The sequence below is a fragment of the Miscanthus floridulus genome, chromosome 18 (genome assembly GCF_019320115.1).
Source record: "Miscanthus floridulus cultivar M001 chromosome 18, ASM1932011v1, whole genome shotgun sequence".
Taxonomy (NCBI): domain Eukaryota; kingdom Viridiplantae; phylum Streptophyta; class Magnoliopsida; order Poales; family Poaceae; genus Miscanthus; species Miscanthus floridulus.
In genome coordinates this window covers 18606614-18629654 of record NC_089597.1, presented here as the reverse complement: position 1 = coordinate 18629654, position 23041 = coordinate 18606614, and the positions used below count along the sequence as shown (strand labels likewise).

At 42.2% G+C, this 23041-nt stretch overlaps 2 protein-coding genes across 4 annotated transcripts; both read right to left on the bottom strand.

Annotated features, from left to right (window-relative positions):
* Positions 1-14121: 14121 nt before the first annotated feature.
* LOC136523390 (uncharacterized) lies at positions 14122-14721 on the bottom strand. Its single transcript, XM_066517085.1, has one exon. It carries the CDS (start codon positions 14719-14721, stop codon positions 14335-14337), a length of 387 nt encoding a protein of 128 aa, XP_066373182.1. The 3' UTR covers positions 14122-14334.
* Positions 14722-17449: 2728 nt separating this feature from the next.
* Positions 17450-21864, bottom strand: LOC136522615 (uncharacterized). Of its 3 annotated transcripts, XM_066516423.1 has the most exons (5): positions 20700-21360; positions 19986-20568; positions 18085-19880; positions 17733-17851; positions 17450-17640 (listed from the first exon to the last, which is right to left on the bottom strand). In XM_066516423.1, exons 2-3 carry the CDS (start codon positions 20564-20566, stop codon positions 18089-18091), a joined length of 2373 nt encoding a protein of 790 aa, XP_066372520.1. In that variant the 5' UTR covers positions 20567-20568; positions 20700-21360; the 3' UTR covers positions 17450-17640; positions 17733-17851; positions 18085-18088. The 3 variants fall into 3 exon arrangements, with proteins under 3 accessions (XP_066372520.1, XP_066372521.1, XP_066372522.1); XM_066516424.1 differs by having other exon boundaries at positions 17450-17851; XM_066516425.1 differs by lacking the exons at positions 18085-19880; positions 19986-20568 and having other exon boundaries at positions 21304-21864.
* Between the last annotated feature and the right edge of the window lie 1177 nt (positions 21865-23041).

Sequence of the window (23041 nt, the reverse complement as noted above, 5' to 3'; positions counted from 1 at the left end):
CCCTTTCCCCCTCTCTCTGGCTACTCGCGCTTCCTCGTGGGCCCCGAGCTGACCCAGCACGGTGGACTGGCCGTGCTTCTCGGGCCGGGCCGAAAAACGGCCCAGTAGGCCGTGCCTAGGCCGTCGTTTAGGCACAACGCTCGGCTCGACATGGCGTGCCGCGTGCTAGCCCGACCCCCTTCGGGCCATGCCTGGCTCGGGCCCATGCCGGGCTGGGCCGGCCTGTTGCTCATCTATAGCAGTTGCTACATCTCCTCAATTGATCATTAGAGAATATACGATTATTCTTAACAGGAAGAACGCCCAGAACCCACTGCCCGCACCAGCCGCCACGACCCGACCGGGAGGCATGAGTGGAGTGTCACGATACTAGCAAGAACTGGATAGAATCGGGGTAGGGTAGCAAGTAATTTAGGGTAAAAGGGGGAGAACAGCAGGGAAAGGCAAAGAACAGCAAACCAGAGTGGGGAATTGGGGAAATTCTGTTATTCAATTCGTTAACCGTCTCAGGTTTACAGGATGGCCTTTGATACCGCCAGCCAACACAACACTTCACTTCACTGGGCCGAGCCCCTACTCCTACTTGGACCAAACCCAGGCTTCAGCCACTCTTCTTTACAGCAACCACAGCTATCCTTCTCATGGCACGGAGCCACCCAGGACGCGAGCATCCCCGTGACCACCGCACCACTCCCCTAGACCCTAGTGCTGCCCCTGCTCGCCAGCGTGACCGCGGGCGAATGCACGGACGAAAAGGATCGTCAGGATTCCGAGGAGGGTGTACGACACGAAAACGAGCGCCGCCGAGTCCGAGTCGCGCTGGGTGTCGTAGGCATCGAGCGCCGTGTTGCGCGTCAGCACGGCGAAACCCACATTAGCAAGCACGCAATACTGCCGTCCATGTTGACTATGCCGCTGCCGCGCGCCGCCTTCTCCGGCGCGGACGTGATCGGCGTCGCGGAGGCAGAGCAAGACCAGGGCGCCGACGGCCAGCGGCATGACCGTCGGCGCTACCCCGGACGCGAACATGGCTGTGAGCAGCGCTGTGAGTGCCCACACGGCGGCCTTGGTCTTGGTATCCCTGCCCATGCCGACGCCCTGCTCGAACTCACGGAGGCAGAGGAAGAGCAGTACGAGCGCGGCATCCACGGCGAGCACGGACGTGACGGAGGCGGCGTCGCCCCAGGAGTTGTAGATGGCGAGCACCGAATTGAAGGTCAGGGCGCCTAAACCTAGCTTGGTCAGGGTAAAATATTGCCGGTCGGCCATGTGAAATGCGGAGTAAATTGCACTGATTCTAGCACTAGTAGTGTCCTTGAGCTCCATACACCACCAGAATCGAAGGTTGAGTGTCATATTCTTTGGCGAGTGTATTTTATCGGACACTGCAAACCATCTCTTTGCCGAATGCCAAACTAAAAACACTCGGCAAAGATTCTGACACTCGGCAAACTAGCCTTACTAGAAAACACTTGGCAAACATTCTGACACTCGGCAATTATACTGAAAAACACTCGGCAAACTCCGGCACTCGGCAAATATCGAAAAAACACTCGGCAAATTACGGCACTCGTCAAACATCGCGCCACGTGTCCCTCCATGAAAATAGAAAAATAAAAAAAAAATCCTTTGCCGAGTGTTAGATCTAAGACACTCGGCAAAGCCCCCGCCCGCCGCACACTTAACACGCACGCACACCCCCTCCTTCCTGCCCCCGCTCCCCGCTCCCCTCTCCCTGCTCGCCGCTCCCCTCTCCTAGCTGCCTCCGCGCCCCTCCCCTCCTCCCGCCGACACGCCCCTCCCCTCCCTCTCCGGCGCACCCCCCTCCCCTCCTCCCTCTCCGGAGCCGGCGTGGCCCCACCCTCCCCTCCCTCTCCGGTGCGCCCCCTCCCCTCCCTCCCCTCCTCCCTCTCCGGCGCCGGCGCGGCCCTGCCCTCCCCTCCCTCTCCGCTGTGCCGCCCTCCCCTCACTAGATCCGCCCGGCCCTTAGCTCCCCTCCCTCCTCCCCTGCCTCCTCCCCAGATCCGCCCGCCCACGCCCTCTCTCCGGCGCCGCCGCGCCGCTCCCCTCCCTCCCCTCCTCCGGCGTACTTGGCGTTTGATTTACTGATGATATATGTTGTTAATGAGTGTATCGTGGAGTATGTTATATATGTTTGGTTATTCTATAGCCATCGAATAGGATGTTGTAGCCAATCATTTACTATTAGAACTGTAGTTTACTTGATGCTTGTGATCAATTTTTTTCCTGCATTTTTACCTTTCTAGTGTCTAGTATCCAACTGGTTTCATATAACAACATATCCTATGGGTTTATTTCCCGGATTGTTGAAGTGCAATTTGCACAGTTTTGCGAGCAAATGTGTTACATCAAATTGTTATATGCACTAGTTAGGTTGACATAAATCATTCGTCGGTATATGGATACATATATTTCCGCTGGTACCTAGCTTAATATGGTATGATTTTTTACTTTAGTTTGTACTGAACTAGTCCTTGCTTATCTGTTACCGAACATTTTACAGCTCTTATATCTTTACTCAGTTAATCCTTTCTGGTTTTTGAACAATTAAGCATGCTGTTTAATTGTTATCTTCACTATAGATATTGACAGAGACCACTTTTATAACCTAGAGCAACCTGAATACTTGGCATTGGAAAGTAGGCCTTTATTTGTTTGTCTGGCATTTTTTTTTCATCCGCAGCTGCTGTTGCTGGCTGTCCCTCTCTCACGTGCTACTGTAAAGTTCATGTAGCCATAAGGTAGCTGCAGCCAGCCACAGCAGCTGGAACGCCAGCCGAACTTAGTAACATACGTAGCTGCTATTGCTGGCTATGTCTTGACTGATTTAGTTCTAGTATGATGTGCTGTTGTATAGCTATGCTGAGGAATTCTTAGTATGTCTTGACTGATTTAGTTGTGCTGGTGTATAGCTATGTTGAGGAATTCTTAGTATGTCTTGAACTTCACTGATTTAGTTCTTTATATCTGTGCTGCTGTATAGGTATGTTGAGGTAATGGATACGTAAAAGAAGATCAAGACTTACTGGCCGGGCAAGGCAGCACTAAACGACTCCACGTCTGGAGAACTAGAGACCAAGGTGAAGGCTCTAGTCAAGACCAAAGTCAAGGATGTTGATTCTTCTGAACTTATACTTGTCATTAGTCTCTTAAATTTGTCATCTTCATTTCTATGTCCATGTGGTTATTATGAGAATTATGTTGCCAGGAGCATGATGTGCATGCAGATATGGTGTACTAAGAGTGTTATGTATGGCAGCTATTAAACTGAAATATACTGAGAAAAAAATTATTTTTTTTCTTTGGAAAATAGGTTTGCCGAGTGTAATTCCCAAAAACACTCGGCAAACAATAATGGTATGCTGAGAAAAAAAATATTTTTTTCTTTGAAAAATAGGTTTGCCGAGTGTAATTCCCAAAAACATTCGGTAAACAATAATGGTATGCCGACAAAAAAATTATTATTTTTTCTTTGGAAAATAGGTTTGCCGAGTGTAATTCCTAAAAACACTCGGCAAACAATAAAGGTATGTTGAGAAAAAAAATATTTTTTCTTTAAAAAATAGGTTTGCCGAGTGTAACTCTCAAAAACACTCGGCAAACAATAATGGTATTAAGGCTGGACGAAAAACTCGAAGCTCGTTAGCTCGCTCGGCTCGTGGCTGGCTCGACTCGGCTCGTCTCGGCTCGTTATGATAACGAGCCGAGCCGAGCCAAGATTTTAGCTCGTTAGCTACAACGAGCCAACTCGAGCCAGCTCGCGAGCCGCTCGCGAGCTAAACGAGCCAAGCTTCCAGAAAAAAAAGTATCAAAACTTGTATTAGTTTTTGTATTACTTCATGTCTAACACTTTATAATTGACTGGTAACTGGTCTAGACCTTATAAATTGACTGGTAACTGGTCTAGATGCATTTCTTTTGTATTATTATTATTCTTAAACTTTAGATAAATGCAAATATTATATTTTGTGTATTTTTTATCCCTGGCTCGCGAGCTTAACGAGCCAGCTCGAGCTTTTAACGAGCCGAGCCGAGCTGGCTTTCTGGCTCGTTAGGATAACGAGCCGAGCCGAGCTAGCTCGTTATCTTAACGAGCCAGAACGAGCCGAGCTGGCTCGTTATCCAGCCTTAAATGGTATGCTGAGAAAAAAAATATTTTTTTTCTTTAGAGAATAGGTTTGCCAAGTGTAATTCCCAAAAACACTCGGCAAACAATAATCCTTTGCCGAGTGTATTTTGGAAAAACACTTGGCAAACCACTTTTTTCGCCGAGTGTCAAATTTGACACTCGGCAAACCATTTGTCGAGTACATGATAAAAAACACTAGACAAATAGCTGTTTGCCGACACTGTAGATGCCGTGTGCTGTTTGTCGAGTGTTACACTCGGTAAAAGCCTTTGCCGAGTGTTGTTTGGTCTTTGCCGAGTGCCTATGGCACACGACAAAGTCACTGTTTCCGATAGTGTTAGCTTGGGTTGGAGCGAGTTTGATTCGAGAAGGGCGATCTCTGCGACAATTTATAGGGAAAGATGAAGTGTGTGCAATGGCCAGTGCAGAACACTGTGTATAAAAAAGGAAGAGGAAAATTCACAAGCGGTCTTTTAAGTTGGCAAGGGTGCCATCTAGATCCCTCTACTTTTAAAATATCAATTCTGGGTTCATAAACTTGGCTTCAGGTGTCATTCAGGTCCAAACGGGTTTAAACCTGCTCTGGATGCTGACATGGCGCGCTGTTGTGGCTCCTACATGTGGGGCTCACATGTCAGTTGGTTATATTTCTGTTTATTTTATTTCTTGCTGATGGGCACGTTGACTTTTTCAAAAAATAATTCATAATTTCTTCATATGAACTCGGATAAAGACAAGCTTTATATCAAAATTATAGCCCTCGACAGGATCTACAACTTTGTAGTTAAAAAGTTTTTTAATTGAAACTATTTAGAGTCCCAAAATATTATTGTAAGTGCGTAGATTTTGAAATTTTGAAATTCAAAATTATTCAACAATCTCGGATGTTGATATGGTGTATATGACAGTTATAGTTCTAAATACGATCTAAAAATTTATAGTGAAAAAGTTTTTTATTTGAAGTTGTTTAGTGTCCCAAATATGTGTTCTAAGTTGATAAATTTTGAAATAAGAAACTTAGAACATATATTTGGGATACTAAACGAGTTCATTAGACCAATAGAAAAAAACTTTTGGTGTATATGAAGAATCATTATGTGGTGGAGAGCATGGCATAATGATTCTTCTGGCTAGCGCATAATGATCTAATTATTGATTTAGGGTGGGTTTGGTTGAGCTGTGGCTGTGGAAAAAATCTGCTGTGGGCTGTGAGCTGTGGGAAAGCTGTTGTGGGCTGTGAGCTGTAGAAAAGCTGAAAGTTGTTTGGTTAAACAAGTATAAAATATACCTTCTATCTTTATCTCTCTTGAAACAACTATGGAAGAGCTTTTTATTCCACCAATTTCGAAAAGCAGAAAGCCAAAAACCAAAAGCAGAGTCAAACCAGCTTTCAAAAATGTACTATGAAAAAACATCTACTTCTAAAAAAGCAGCCTCCAAAAACAATCCCTTTGGTTGAGCTTTTAGCTTTTGGGGCCAAAAGTCCAACCAAACGGACCCTTAGCCTTTTATGCTCTCCACCACATACCCATGGCATAATGATTCTTCTGGCTAGCGCATAATGATCTAATTATTGATTTAGCCTTTTATGCTCTCCACCACATAATGATTCTTCTATGGCTAGCGCATTACTCTAGTTGGTCGCTTGACTAGATAATAGGTTTCAAACAAGGCAGAGGCTCAAAAATTAAACAGTCAACTAATAGAGCCATAAGCTTAGAGAAAATAGCAAAATGATAATTTAAATAAATAAAGGTTAAGACTCTAATCTAAACAATAAAATACTAGCAGTAGGAACAAATAAGATCCAGATAACTCTAAATAGAGCACCAATAGGAAAGATATATTAGAAAAAAATAGTACCGACCTGTATCTATCTAATTTAAAATAAATTAATTAGTTTTAAATTTTTACAGATTTAACGAATGCTTTTATTAATTTAGGTTTAGAAAATACATATATTGGCAAACCACCACTGAAACCTCACTAGAAGGAACAGTGCGTAGAAACCCTCGGCCACCGTGGAACCGGCCATCAAGCAGGCAGCAGTCGAGACGGGCCACGGCAAGAGCGCCGAGACCCGCCACGGCGCCGCCGCCAGGTGAACATGGCCGTGAGCAGCATCGTGTTGAGCCACACGCGGGGACGAACCCGCGGCCGGTGATCACTGAACGGAGCAGACAACAGAGAGACACAAATCGAATTTATTGCAGGCGAACTAACGAAACAAGCAGTTCCGGCGGCACAACACACACGAGGAAACCGACGATTCTGATTGATAGGCGATGCAACAAATACGGATTCAGACAACACGAGGAAACCGACGATTCTGGAAGAACGCCCAGAACCCAGCAATACGTACCCACACCAGCACCGCAGCACGCCACGGCCGGGAGGCATGAGCGGAGCCTAGCTTCCCAGGAGTTGTAGATGGCCAGCGCCGAGTTCAAGATCAGGGCGCCGAAGCCTAGCTTCGTGAGGGTGGAATGCTACGGGTCCGCCATGTGAAATACGGGAGTAGATCACACTGATTCTCTGCCGGTTAACGAGCAGCCTCAGCTAGCTAGTTCCCGACGTGGTGAGCTCCTGCATACTTGCTCTTTCGGTGAACGCGGCTAAATAAGGTCTTTGTGGATTCCTGTAGCGAATTAACGTCTATATAGCGGATTGCATATAGCGGTTGCTAAGTTCCAATAGCATTGTCTAATAATCCTATATAATTTAGGTGTATGTACATTTTAAAAAATAACTGGCTAACACATTAAAAAAACAATCAAATACAAATCAATGATAGACTAATAAACATATAGCTTAAGTAGTGTAAATAGATATTTAATAGTATTCGAAGAGTTAATTCTCGATCTAATATATCTTAAATTAAGAATGAATTAGTTATGTTCTAGATTTAGGCTACTATAGCAGACTGCTACGTCAAATAACGGCTGTCATTGTGGTTTGCTGTGTTAAATAGCATAACAGCTAAATTTCAACCCGCTATATCCAAGCTGATACATCATAACGGTAGCGGCAGGCCGCTATACCGGCCATACAAACGCTATTTAGTACCTTAGATCCTGCCCAGTGCCCACTAGTGAACATTAATCGAACTCCACGAAATCAAACGAGAAAGTTGAAAGTTTGGAACCGGGTAAGGATAACATTATTTTTGATGCATGGTTTACCGACTGGCTCAAGACACTTGTCTTATCTCTCAGCCGCCACGGAACAATCCAGTAGAATTTTGGTGCTCGGCCGTCTAAAAAATGGAAATTTTGGAGCTCCTCATTCGGCCATACGGTATTTGTTTCCTGTTGATCAGTAGCCATTAGCAAATGTTCTTCTAACCATCCAAAATATCATCATTTTTGCTATCAAATTCAAAAACCATATATCTTTGACTACTGAATTTTAGTATGAAATTTGGACAAATTTAGCCTTTTAGGTGATTTTACCTCTATATTTTCTAAATAATTAATTTTTGGTTTAATCTCTATACATTTGTAACTAGTTTATTTTAGATAATATTTTTTTCTAAAAGTATAATCTAATTACTAGTGTTCTATTTAGAGTTATTTGGACCTTTTTTTTCTGATGTTGCTAATGTTTTATTGCTAGTTGCCACGCTAGCTATTTATTTCAATTTGTTTTGTGTTACATTTAATAGATTGGCCAAAAGGATCCAACGGTCTCTGAGTCACGTGGGAGACCTTGAAGGCAACAACAATCTCGCAGATGACACGCTCCACCACACTAAATTCTTTTATGGCTAGCACATTACTTTATTTGATCGCTTGACTACGTAATACTAGGTTTCAAACAAGGAAGGGGCTCAAACATCATACAATCAACTAATAGAGGCACAAGCATAAAGAAAAAAGAGCAAAATTTAATTTAAATAAAGAAAGGTTAAGACTCCAAATAATAAAACACTAGCAGCGGGAACAGATAATAAATAGATCACCAATGGAAATATATTTCAGAAAAAATAATACCAATTAATTTTTTTCTGATTAAAATAAATTAATCATGAATTTTGAGATTAAAACAAATTATTTATTATCTTTAGAAAAATACATATATTGACAAATCACCATTGAAACCACACTAGAGGGTCAAATTTTCCTGGTTTTTATAGTACCACGGTCTAAAAGCATCTCTAACAGTCTTTCTAAAGCCCACTCTCTAAATCATCATTTGGAGAGCCATTTGTATAAAAATCACTTGCTATATCTTTGCTCTCTATCCAATAGTTTTTGGGGGAATTCTTTGTGTGCCATTAAAAAAGATCGCAATACCCTGTGTGTCCCTGGAAAAGTTCAGTGGTCTTCAGCGCCACTGCTCCAACTTTTTTGTGCCCTCCATGCCACTGCCGTCAGTTTGGGCTCTAACGCCGTCAAACTACAGGTGTGAAAAGTCAAAAATACCCTTAAGTCTAAATATGCCATTAATTTTTTTGAGCATCTTAACGACTTTAAATGTAAAAACTTAAAACTAGAAAGTTGTAGATCTCATCGAGATCTATAATTTTCATATAAAAATTATCTTTATTTAATTCCTCAAAAAAATATGATTTGATATGATTAATATATCTTAGAAAAATCATATCTTTTTTTGTGGAATTAAATAAAGATATACATCTCGACGATATCTACAATTTTCTAGTTTTGAGTTTTTTCATTTGAAGTCGTTAAGATGCTCAAAAAAATTAATGACATATTTAGACTTAAGGGTATTTTCGACTTTTCATACCTGCAGTTTGACGACGTTAGAGCCCAAACTGACGGCAATGGCATGGAGGGCACAAAAAAGTTGGAGCAGTGGCGCTGAAGACCGTTGAACTTTTATAGGGGCACACAGGGCATTGCAATCTTTTTTAATGGCACACAAGGAATTCCCCTATAGTTTTTCTATGTCTTGTACATTCTAGAGAGTCATTCTCGCTTTTTACCTTTGGCTAGCGAGAAATCCAAATTAGAAGATGGTCATATTTAGATAACCAAATAAAGAAGCTGTTCAAGAGTACTTTTTTTATCAAAATCTTTATTCCTATCAATAAAAAAATATACTCTTGGCGTTGCTCCAAGATTTCTGATTTTATATTTGGTGGTTAAATAATGGTTTAATGGTAAAAAATGGTTTTTAGCCTAAACTCTAAAGGCCTGATACAATATAATTTTGTGATGTAAAATATGTGAAATATTGTAAGAAAATATAGATAACGCACGGAGGAACGGAAGCTGCCTAAATAAACAACAATAGAAACCGAGTTTTGTACATAATTCTGTTTTTGGTTGACTGGGTTTGGGTCTCTTACAGTGACATCATTGTGACCGTAATCTCCTCGGGAAAAAAAAAACGACAACATCGTGATGGCGACCGGCAGCCTCACAAAGTTTTTTCAATCCACCCCGACGCAAAAGGGAAAATGAAAATCGTTGTACCTTGCAAGTGAACATCGTGGTGACTCGTGAGCGTTCCGGCATGCAGCATCAACCAACCACAACGGTCTGTCCTGCAGCCGCCCCTGGGAGTAGTAACCAGGGAACAAGCCAACAAGGAAAAGTGCGTACAAACCTTTAGCCACAGTGGAACATCGCCTGGGCTTATGACAAGATTTGATTCGTTAGACTAGTTATAGATTATACACAAGTCCCACGTACAAAATCTTATCAAATAACATATTAATTGTCAAAATCTATACCTAATAATAAAAAGTCAAAATTTCCGCCGTATTTTTTTTTCGGCCCCTTCCTCACCAAGTCTCACCGGCTCGGGCTCGGTCTCGGTCTCATTGCCAAAAGAGATTAGGAGTAGGGAAAAGAATAAAAAGAAATATGGGGTTCCAGATGTAAAGATACTAGAGAGAAAGAAAATGCGGGAGGGCCTTAACAGTTTTTGAAATATATCAGGGTTCCTGATGCAAAAGGTCTAGATTCGAGTGGGCCTCTTCTGGTGGGCTTCTATTTTTTAACCTTTGTTGAATCTTTGCGGTTGGGCCCACTTCGTTGTGGGCTGAATCAAGCATATGCAAGCCTTTTTCGTTTTCTTTTATTTTTCTCTTTCTTTTAAAACAGAGATATTGCAAAATTCGCCAAAATCGTAGAGAAATCATAAAAATGTCAAACCAATTTTGCGGCACACCTAAATATTTCATGAACCGGAAATTTCGTAGATTATTATCTAATGAAATCTATACAAATGTATTTATGTAATTCCTGACGAGGACTGCCGTATGAAAATTCAAGAGAGGTCTCAATCACTAGTGGACAGACAAATCCTTGACAAAAAAAATTACAGAGGTTGATATGATGCATTAAAAAAGCTACAAAGGTCTATATTGAGTCATAGAAACACATGGCTATTATGAAAAATTAAAGTTATGATATACTTATAGCTAAATAATTATGTGCTTTGCAATGAAAGAACAAATATACCAAGGTGTATTTTAAATTGATACAAGTTTAGTTAGACATTGTTATTTATTGTTAACATTAACTTATATTATGGATATCACCGTCATCATAAAATAAATTATAAAAGGATAAAACATAGGTAGATATGTACTATTCACGTCATCGTTTTGCATGAATGCTTGATAGTTTTTTTTTTCTCCCGTTGCAACGCACGGGTATATTTGCTAGTTCTTTTAAAATAATATATTGATTGTTAAGCAATTGACAATATGGTGGAAGGTAAATCAATGGCAAAAATTCTATTTTTGATGACCTTATCATCGTTCTAAAAAAATACATGACCTTATCTGGAGGATTCTATTATTTATTTACACAAGTATACGTTTAGGTAAAACGTCGCATGTCACGTGCCCGTCCCATAAGCCGCCTTGGGTAGTCACGACGGCCATGAGCCAGACGCCCGAGGCCAGCCGGCCAGGACCGGGGACATCAGCGGCGCCATGCTCGAGTCCAGCGTTGTCAGCGCCCACACGGCGGCCAGCTACTCTTGCCCTCGGCGCCCTGCTCGCCCTGCTCGAACTCACGGATGCAGAGGAGCACGAACGCGCGGCGTCCGCGGACGAATCAAACGGAGCCCACGTCGGCCCGCAAATTACAAACATGGTTCTTGGGCAATCGAATTTATAATTTGTTATTGCATGGGAACTGACGAAACTAGCAAATTCTGGCGGCACAACACAAAACATACGCGAGGAAACCGACGCATTCGATAGGTAGTGCAAATACGGATTATTCAGACAGCGACACAAGGCTTGAGGAAGAACGACCAGAATCCTCCGGCGGCGGTGGCGACGGCCATGAACGTCGTGTTCAACCGATGCCTGAACGAAGAGAGAGGTCCAGACATCGAAGCATACCACTGCAGGAGGCGATGCTGGAATCAAAAACATCCTACTCGGGTCATGCACATGCATCGATGCTTAATGAATAAATTACTATTTTCTTCTCAGGTGAAGGTGAGAGATATCAAAGAATCTTGTACTGATGACTTGGTCCCACATGAATTCAACGTCGGTGCTGACACTGTGTACTCTATGGTTTTGTAGGCATCGGAAGAGGTGGCATGAGCATGATGATTTTCAGCAGCCCTTTTCGCTTGAACTTATCATCCCGTCTTATCGGTCATGGTACGGTGTTTTTCTGTCACAACAAAACAGCATCATTTGACTTATCAGCTGTAAAAACCATCAGCCAAACAAATGTGACCATAATCTCCATGCGAAGAGAGAGAGAGATAGAGAAAGAGAGGGTGATGGCGACCGGCAGCCCAACAAAGGTAAAGAATCAATGCGTCTTAGACGACTTTTTCAATCCACATCCATGCAAAAAGGAAAAATGAAAATCTGTACCTCGCAAACAGTTGCATAGCCAGGATTTTACATTAGGATATTTTAAAAACAATTTTCTCCAAAACAGTAAGATTTAGGAGCACTAGGCATTATAGTATACTCAATACATAGGAATACTAGGAATGCATAAAAATACCCCTGCCGCGGATCCTGCGTGCAAGCTGCAAGCGAACAGCTAGCATGGTGACTGGTGACTGGTGAGGTGAGCAGCCGCAAAACAAAGCCAAGTCTTTTCTTCGACGTGTATAATATTTTATATATTTTGACTAATGAGGACAAGAATCCACAAAAACCTATCTGCGTTCACGATGAATTTGCGGAGAATCCAGGCCGAACATTGCGTGAAACTAAGAATGAGCACAAAATTTGCACTGCAGACAGCCGGAGACGATGTGTAATTATGTCGTGTACGGACTACGAGTGAGACTGCAAGACCCTTTATTTTTGTACTTGTACTATTGTAGTTATTATGCACAGTACTCGGTGCTTTTTCGTTCTACTGTATTCGCTGTCTGTATATAGTGTATCCTCTGTTTGTAAAAGTTTGCCAAATGTTACTCGCAAAAAAAAAAAAAAAAGTTTGCCACATGAGCCATAAAATGAGCAGAGGGGGCCAGTTCAAATCTGTTATCGAGGGATTACCGAAGCTCCTTGTAAGAAAAAGATGAGGACTGACCAGCGATGAATAGAGGTCACCGGTGAGGCGGTCGCTGTCTCCACTTGTCAGTATCTTTGATCTGTATCCTGCCCGCTACGGAGCATTAATCGTACTCGTCCACGAAATCAAACGAGAAAGTTGAAAGTTCGGAACCGGGTAAAGATAGCATTATTTTTTATGCATGCTTTACCAACTGGCTCAAGACACTTGTCTTGTCTCTCGGCCGCCACGGAACAATCCAGTAGAATTTTGGTGCTCGTCCGTCTAAAAAATGGAAATTTTGGAGCTCCTCATTCGCCCATTCGGTATTTGTTTCCCCTTGATCAGTAGCCATTAGCCAATGTCTTTTCTAACCATCCAAAATATTATCTGAGTTTAATTTTTGCTATCGAACTGAATTTTAGTATGAAATTTGGACAAATTTAGCCCTTTTTTATCTGATTTTACCTCTATATTTTCTAAGTAATTAAATTTTGGTTTACTAAGTTTATTTTAGATAATATTTTTTGTAAAAATATAATATAATTACTTAGTGTTCTATTTAGTGATCTGGCTGCTCACGAGTCACGACGCTGCTCACGGCCATGTTCGCCTCCAGGGTCGTCGCCCCGCTGATGCCGCCGACCGTCGGTTTGTTTGTCTACCTGATGGCGGCTGGGACCGCCGGCACCGGATTCTGGGCCTTGTTTCTCCATCGTCATTGACGTGCTGGTTTGCTCAGTGTTCATCAGAAGAATTACTGATGGCACTGTTTCTCCATCGATCATTGAGGGAATGAGCTTCGAGAGCGGGGAAGGGGACGGGGCAGGACCAAGGCGGTGGTCTGGCTGCTCACGGCCATGTTCGCCTCCAGGGTGGCCCCGCTGATGCCGCCGGCCGTCGGCGTCTTGGTGTACCTGATGGCGGCCGGGACCGCCGGCGCTGGATTCTGGGCCTTGTTCCTCGACTCCTGAAGCGCAGATTTCCTCGATCACCCCACGCGGAATAACTTATGCTGGCTCATGACAAAATTTGATTAATGATTAGTCAGATTATACACATGGGCAGTCACGACGGCCATGAGCCAGACGTCCGAGGCCAGCCGGCCAGGACCGGGGACATCAGCGGCGCCATGCTCGAGTCCAGGCGAACATCGCCGCCCGTGAGCACTGAGGCAGCGTTGTCAGCGCCCACACGGCGGCCTGGTATTCTTGCCCTCGCCGCCCTGCTCACCCTGCTCGAACTCACGGAGGCAGAGGTGCACGAACGCGGCGTCCGCGGACGAATCAAACGGAGCCCGCAAATTACAAACATGGTTCTTGGGCAATCGAATTTATAATTTGTTATTGCATGGGAACTGACGGAACAAGCAAATTCCGGCCGCACAACACAAAACATACGCGAGGAAACCGACGCATTCGATACGTAATGCAAATACGGATTATTCAGACAGCGACACAAGGTTTGAGGAAGAACGACTAGAATCCTCCGCGGCGGTGGCGGTGGCGGTGGCGACGGCCATGAACCACACCAGCTCGGACTTGGAGCCATCAGTAGGGGCACCCAGCACCCTGCCCCTGCCCGTGCTCGCCAGCGTGACCGCGAGCGAATGCACGGAGGAAAAGGCCAATCAGGGGATCACAAGGATCGCGTAGGACACGAGCATGAACGCCGCTGAGCCCGGGTCACGCCGGGTGTCGTAGACGTCGACCGCCGAGTTGCACGTCAGCATGGCGAAAGCGCGCAATACTGCAGGTCCATGTTGATTCCGTCGCCACCTTCCCCGCCGCGGACCTGATTGACGTCCCGGAGGCAGATGAAGACGAGGACGCCGACAGCCGGCGGCATCAGCGGCGCCACCCTGGACGCGAACATGGCCGTCAGCAGCGTCGTGAGCGCCCACGCCGCGGCCTTGATCCTGGCGTCTCTACCCCTGCCAACGCCCCTCTCGAACTCACGGGGGCAGAGGAACAGCAGCACCAGCGCGGCGTCCGCGAGCAGCACGAATCCCACGGACCTGGGGTCGCCCCAGGAGGTGTAGATGGCGAGGCCCGAGTTGAATGCCAGGACGCCGAAGCCCAGGCTGGTTAGACACGACCGTTGCCTCTCCATTGTCAACTCTCGCGAGTAGTTAGGTGTCTAAGGACGCCTGCACGAGCTTCACGTAGCTGGGCCGAATTCAATTGATTTCTTGGACCTTCAGAGACTGTTCCACGCATCATGCAGCGAATCAAGGAGCAGCCATGCAGTAAAGACAAAAATGCTGCCGTCAGCATATCCCATGCTTTTTGAAGTAAAAAAAAAAGTCGTAGCTCCTAAACCAAGTGTTTTAATTGAAATCCGATTGCACCATCGCGTTCCTTACAATAAACTTTTCAAAACAAGACCCCCACATGGATACATTTCGATAAAATTTTTAACAAACATTTATCTCATGATGAATATGTATTTAAAGATAATCGTTGAACATCACATTAACACTACACGAACATCACAAAAAATAGCATAGAATATCATATGTATACTACGTGAACATCACATATACAATGCAATATAAAAAAATAAAAAATAAATTAGTGAAGTAATTAATTATAGTCAAATAAAAAGAAGAAAAAAAATGCTACCGAACATCATAAATACATCGTATAACATCACATTAACACTACACGATCATTACTAAATGTAACATAAAACATCATATGTATACTACGTGGACATCACATATATCATCAAATGTAAAAAAATAAAAAAATAATAAAAAATAAAATTAGTGAAGTAACTAATTATAGTCAAATAAAAAGAAGAAAAAATGTCACCGAACATCACAAAATATATCCTAGAACATCAATATATACTACCAAACATCACAAATATATCGTAGAACATCGCATTAACACTACACAAACATCACTAAATATAGCATAGAACATCATATGTATACTACGTGAACATCATAAAATATCATAAAAATATGAAATAAAATAATAAAATTAGCGAAGTAATTATTTAGAGTCAAATAAAAAGAAGAAAAAATGCTGCCGAACATCACAAAAAATATCCTAGAGCATCAATGTATACTTACTGAACATCACAAAATTATCATAGGACATCACATTTCTACTCACGCACATAAAAAATACATCATAGAACATTATATATATACTACATAAACATCGTGTGTATGTGTAAATAAAAAAATAAAACATAAAATTATAAATAAAAAATAAAAGGAAAAATAAAATAGAATAAAATATGAAAATAGAAAAAAAAAGAAATAAAAAGAATAATAAAAAACCACCAAAAAAGAAAAATGAAAAAAAGAAAGGAAAAAAAGAAGAAAATAAAAGAAAAATAAAAAAGAAATAAAAGATGAAAATAAAGAAAAATAAAACATGAAACAAATAAAACCATAATTAGAAAAAAGAAATAAAAGAAAGATTAAAAAAACAAATAAGAATGAAAAAAGCTTACGTACCTCGACAGAGTCGGAATGACAAGAAAAATAATAAGAAAGAAAAAAGAGAAACAAACATAAAAGGGAAATAAATATAAGAAAGAAAAAAGAAAAAGAAAAAGAAAAGCATACGTACATATACCGTGCCGGCGTCGAAATCGAATGGAAAGAAAAAGAAAAAAATCCACATTACCTCCTTCAACTTTCGCGAAAGTCCGCTTTTCCTCCCTGAACTCCAAAACCGGGCAAAACGCCTCCCTGAACTTTTAAAACCGTTCATCTTACCTCCTTAACCCTGTTATAAGCAGTTTTGCAGGCGGTTTTGTCTTTTTCTTTTTTATTTATTTCGGCTGAATCTTTGAAAAATCGTAGTAAATCACAGAAAAAATCATAAAATAGAAAATATAAATTTTGTTAGACTCCACATGAGTAGATCTACACAGTGAACATATAATATGGTATGCTTTAGTACAATTTTTTTGCTGTGGCTTTAGATCTATGCTTTTCTGTAATTAATTAGAATAATTCACGGCTACAGTTTTTATGGTCTAATTGTGATGAAATTTTTATGATGGGATAATTATTGTATGATTGAACTGTAGTAAAAATTTCATACTCATTGGATCATGTATAGCTTAGTTATATATTTATTTATATTTAACAAGCATAAACCTAAATAAAATCTATAACTAGACCAGCTAGCTATACATCCCCACATATCAGCTACACTTGTCGTTTTTGAGTGAAACCAGACCAGCTAGCTATACATGAGTACAGAACGAATTGATAAAAGGTTAATTGGTTAAATTTTAGACTATGAGATCTAAATAGGACCTTAGAGAGTGACCTTTCCGTTTCTTTTCCTCTCTTATATCTAGGAGTATCCTTTAACTAGTTGATGTTGATGTGTAAGCATTCACCTCATGTCTTCTTCATCTAACAAACAATAAGAGGCTATTTCTTCCCAAACAAATAAAAAAACAATAAGAGGCTACATCCCTTGACAAAAAAAGAGGCTACATCTTGTGAATCAAGGCCTCATGCACATCGATTGGGCCGTGCTACACGCCTACACACTTGTGGGCTATATAGTCTTAGTTTATGTGAAGGGACAATCGGCCCAACACTACTGCATGCGTCTGAAATAATTAGTAGCTCGTGCAAATTGAAAATAAATCGCAAAACCGCTGAAAAGAAATTCAATTTTTGAAACACGATCTACCTACTACTAGTTGTGGCGTTTTATGTTCCAAAAGTTATGAACATCAAATTTGAAGGAGCGATACAATTAAGCGAAAAGAATCACAATTGGAGCGATACTGATAAGCAAACCTGTAGAATACGTACAGGTTGTGGTAAGGTCATATCATAATTCATCGGTACAGAGTACATCGAAAGCACTATGTCTTTTTACATAATGGAAGCACAATATCTACACGCCATATATATTTGTACATCTGTATCCGGACAGTTTGAACTAGCTAGCAATCCATGCATTTCCTTCTCTTCACCATCAGCACACGGGAAAACCTTCAATAATCACATATATATGCACAACATTGTGCATGCATGGTAACCTGCCAAAAGTAAAATAAAACTCGTCGATCACTTGATCGAATTGAATATTTGTAGAGTAACACACCATCAAAAAGTTTGAGAGAATACATACAGCTACCAAACCAGGTAGCATATATAGCAGCATCCCATGTAATTACTGGAGACGCTTGGAGCTTAAGTTACACATGAACACATCCATCGATGGCGCGCCACACCAAATGTCCAAATAGCCTGCAACATCATCGATCAGTCCAGTGGCGAATCTAGAATTTTGGGTCAGGGTATGCTTCTCAAAAAATTTCATACGCAATTCAGAAAATCCACTTTCCAATTCGGTAATAAGGTTGTAATAAGGTTTAAAATCATGGATTAATTAGAAATCATATCCACTAAATACAATATAAATAGTTTCAAAAGCCAAACTGATAATTCAAATATATTCATATAGAGCACTAGAGACTTACAATGTTATCTTGCTGATGAGTTTATTCGACGCGTTCGAAGGGACATAAATGTCTCAATTATGTCATCTTCATCAACTTCAAAGAAAATATCTCGCTCAATGAAAGTGACGAGACAATCATCCAGAAGACTATCTCCCATCTTGTTTCGGGTTTTTGTTTTCACTAAAACCAATGCAGAAAATACCCTTTCAACACTTGCTGTTGCCACAGGTAGAAGCAGCACCAATTTGAGAAGCTCATAAACCATATCATACACTTTATGTCTCTTCGTTTGAACAAGCTTAACTGAGAGATTAACAATATTTTCTAGACCTTTGAATCTATCATCCTGCTTGATGTCATCAATATAATTATCTAGCTGCAATTCAAGTCTGCGCAAATTATTTTTTGAGAAGTCCTTTGGGTAGAACTCAGCTAGTCTGCGTAGCTTCTGCGCATCAAAAGACTCAAACGATTTAGAAGGATTGAATGCCACCATACAAGACAACAACTCCATATTGATCTCATCAAACCGATTATCAAGTTCTTGACTTATTTGATCAATGACACCAATATATACTTCTCTTCTGAAGTGATCATCATTGGTTTGCTTTCGAGCACGAGCTTTCCTTGTTGATTTTCCATAAGGAACATAAACACCATCCATAGCAGGAACATCAACACCATGTTTATCACAAAATGAGGTGACCTTCTCAAGAAAAGTATTCCAACCATCAGACCTCAATTGTTGCATTCTTTTCTTTGCCACATTAACAAGTGATATTGCATTGAGAATATCTTGCTCCCTTCTTTGTAGACACTCAGATAACTCATTCGTGTATCCAAGAATAATATACATTAAATGTACAAAGAAAACAAACTCAAAGGTCTCAAATGCTCCCGTCACAAAATGTATTTTGGTCCAATCATCCTTATATGTAGGATCATCCCCAAGATCAACCAGTACATCATGGATTGATTCATACATAGTAAGGATGCTGCATATAGTTTTGTAATGAGATCCCCATCGAGTATCTCCAGGCCTAGACAAACCCATTTCTTGATGTAATCCAGTTCCAGATTCAATTTCACCACAGTCAAGTGCTTTCTTGATATTCTCAAGCCTAGCTTTTCTAAGCATGTCATGACGCTTACAAGAAACCCCAATAATATTCAATAAGATAGATACTTGATCAAAAAAGGAGCTGCAATCTGTATTTCCCTTAGCAACAGCCACAAGAACCAATTGGAGTTGATGAGCAAAACAATGAATATAATAAGCAGAAGGTGAATCTTGCATGATCAATGTTTTCAGCCCTTTAATATCTCCTTTCATATTGCTAGCCCCATCATATCCTTGACCACGGATTTGAGTCAAACTCAAGCCATGACTAACAAGTAAAGCTTCAATTGCACTCTTCAGTGATAGAGAGGTAGTATCATCTACATGAACAACTCCAATAAAATGCTCACATGGCCTTCCCAATTTATCAACATAACGCAAGCAAAGAGCTAGTTGTTCTTTATGTGATATATCACTAGACTCATCGGCTAAAATTGCAAAGGGCTCATCACCAAGTTCTTCAATTATTTTCTTTCTAGTTTCTAGGGCACAACAGTGAATAATTTGCTTTTGTATGTCCGGGCTAGTTAAGGTACAATTACCTGGAGCATTGTCCAAAACATACTTGTTGACTTCTTCACTATTTCCAGCAAGAAATTTCAAAAGTTCAATGAAGTTCCCTCTGTTGCTAGATTCTTTACTTTCATCATGTCCACGAAATGCCAACCCTTGATGCAAAAGAAACTTGATACACCTAAGTGAAAATGTCAATCATTTCTTATAAAGTCGAAGATCCTCATCACTCCACTTCTGAATATTATAATCAATTGCTACCTTGGGATTTATAAAGCCAATGTACCTCTCTTGAGCTGCAATATGTGCCTTGGAACCCAAATGTTTGAGAAGTGCAGGCTCTCCTATATTCCAATTATTCCAGCCATCAACAGTAAATGCCTCCGACCCACTGCCCTTCTTAAACAAGTAGCATATAAAGCAAAATGCAGCATCCTTCTTAATACTATACTCAAGCCATTCATGATTGTACATCCAACAAAAATTGAATTGGCGATTTTGTCCTGAAATCCATGTTTTCGGAAAATCATGTGCAAAGGGTTTAAATGGACCTTTAGTAATATATGCTCTTCGAATTGCATCTTGATCCTTAACTGGATAACTACGAATGGGACGTCTTTCACCTGGATCATGTGGAAGACGATTGATATCATAAACCGGTTGAGCTGAAGGCGGCTGTGGTCGTGGCGGTGGCGGTACCACATTATTTTCAGTTTCCTCAACTACTCTCTCACGAGTCTGCTGTTCCACCACAGGTACAATCGAATTAGGAGAATGATTAGAAGTAGCAGCCGCTGCCGCCGCCGCTGCCTTCCTTTTTGCTTCATGCTTCCGATAAAGAGATGCAATGTCCCCGTCTCTCTTCATAACTGCATGAATTTTACAAAGAACAACAACGCCAAATAATTTCTTGAGTGAACTGAATCAAAAATTTGCATGGATCATCATTGCAAATTACAACTAAAAAAATTGGAAGTCACATCTAATAAAATATACTTACTTTGCGGCTATTTGGTGCTTTGCGTCTGTTGGTGCTTGCGTCCTGAATGGCTGGCGATGCCTTCGTGCTTTGCGTCCTGAACAAACTTGCTCGATGCCTGGCGATCCCGGAGTCGAAGGTGACGATCAGGCGATCTCCGATCTGGGCAACTGCCGTCTGCGGTCTGCCGATGGGGAAAACCGAACGACACGAGTGGCGGCGAGCCGGCGAGTCAAGCGACGCGAATTGTACGAGACCTATCTGTTTCCGTTGCTGGGTTGGGCCGTGACTACTGGGCCGGCCTGATGTCGCTGACGCAACGACAGATGCTACTCGCGGTGTTGTTTTCTATTTTTTTTTTAAACAAAATACGTATATTTACTCATGTACATCGTAGCAACGCAGGGTATGCTGTAGCATATACAGCATACCCTGTAGCTCCGCCCCTGGATCAGTCGACTGAAACACGATTGTGAGGTCCATGCCCATTGGTACATATTATTTCTTTTCTTTTTTTGGAAAAAAAAGAGAGAAAGACCCTATGTTATTTCGTCAAGAAAATTAAATTAGTTCATATATGCCCATTGGTCTCTGTCTGCATATATATTATATAGTCCGTACGTACCTCAAATATTTACCAAACAGAGACCCGATCATGTATGCAAGCACATCAACAAGCAAGCAAGCGAGGGGAGGTGCAGTGCTCAGAGGCGTCGACGCTGCTGACGAAAGAGGAGAACGAAGCCGCCAGCGGACGTCACCACAGCCGCGGCCCAGACGCCCACGGCGACGCCAGGCCACGTCATCACGCTGGCAACCTTCCACGCGAACATCAAGGTGAGCAGCGTGCAGAGCGCCCAGACCCTGCGCCTGAGCCCTTCCCTACGGACAGCCGCCTCCGGCGGCGCCAACAGCTCGTACTCGCGAAGGAAGCGCAGCAGCAGCAGGAGAGCGCCGTAGCTGACGATCACGAACCCTACGGAGGCGACGTCCCCTGCCGCCGCCGCCCTGTAGGTGGCTGCGGCGCAGGTGGCGGTGAGGAGGACGGCTCCCGCGAGGCCGAGGGCGCCGCCTGCGGCGTCCACGCCGGCGACTCTCTGATCCGCCATCCTGCAGTCCTGCCTGCGTGCCTCTCGATCGCTGCTTCAAAGTAGTGCTAGCAGAGAAGTGATAGATGCTTGGAGAAAGTCCTGAGTTCGTGCTAACTATCTCCGACAATGCCACCTAAAATATAAGACTTATTGCATGTTTGGTTAACGCTACAGATAAATGGTTCAATACCTATTTTTTATCTTCTCCAACAACAAGACCCAAAAGATAACCCTATCTGCAAATGGGTCTCCAGAAGAGAAGACACTCAGATTTAGGTTATATCTCTCCTGGCACCTAAAATAGGTCTCCTGTGTTGGAGACCGATACAGTACAGTCGAAGACCCATTTTGGGTTTGGGTACCCTTATGGGTCATCTGTTGGAGACAGTCTAAGATCAGTGGCGGAGCCACCGCCCGGCCACCCCGGGCGGCCGGCCGGGCTCGTCGCCGAAGTTTAAGAGGAAGATTTCTTTATATCAAAGTAGAACCCTGTAATTTTCTAACTAAATATTTTTGCATAATAAGAATCGCTTGGGCTCCTAAAAACTTCTGGCCCCGTTCGCTTCGCTGAAAAAATAAGCTGAAACATTGTTTCGATTAATTTGTTGTGAGAGAAAAATACTGTTCCGACTAAAAAAAGAAATTAAAAAATATGAATTATAAGATAAACGAACAGGCCTGTAAGGTCGCAGGCAGTTGAATTCAAGGTACGTACATGCTTTTTTTTTTTTTGAAAAAATGGTACACACACCACGACTTTCGTGAATGAAAGCGTGAAAGAGGGACACGCTACCTTCGCTTGCTTGCATTGGAAGGCAAGCAACATGTAATAATTTGTCTCTTTTTTCATTTATCTAAAATATAATTTCGGAAAAGAAAAAGAATAAAGGAGGATTCCAACATGGGTTTGGCCCACCAAGGACTGCCATGGTAACTGTCAGCTATACGTTTTTTTTTTTTTTGAGACAAAACTGTCAGCTATACGTGGGCCTTGTTGACCGTTCCTCCGACAAAGGACGAACCGTGGGCCCAACTGAAGCTAACGTTTATCGGGCTTTCGGCCCAACCAGACACAAGCTCTCGATCCTGGAATGTGGAATCCACTGTCGGTCCAGTGTTTTTGTTTTTTCGAGTCAAAGGAGGCAACGATTTTTCCGGTTTATTAGTGGCACATGCTGAACTGAACGTGTGGAAACGACAAAAAAAGAAGGCACACACGCGTTACATGCACGACGACCCACATCCACGCCTCACACGCGTTCGTGCACAGAC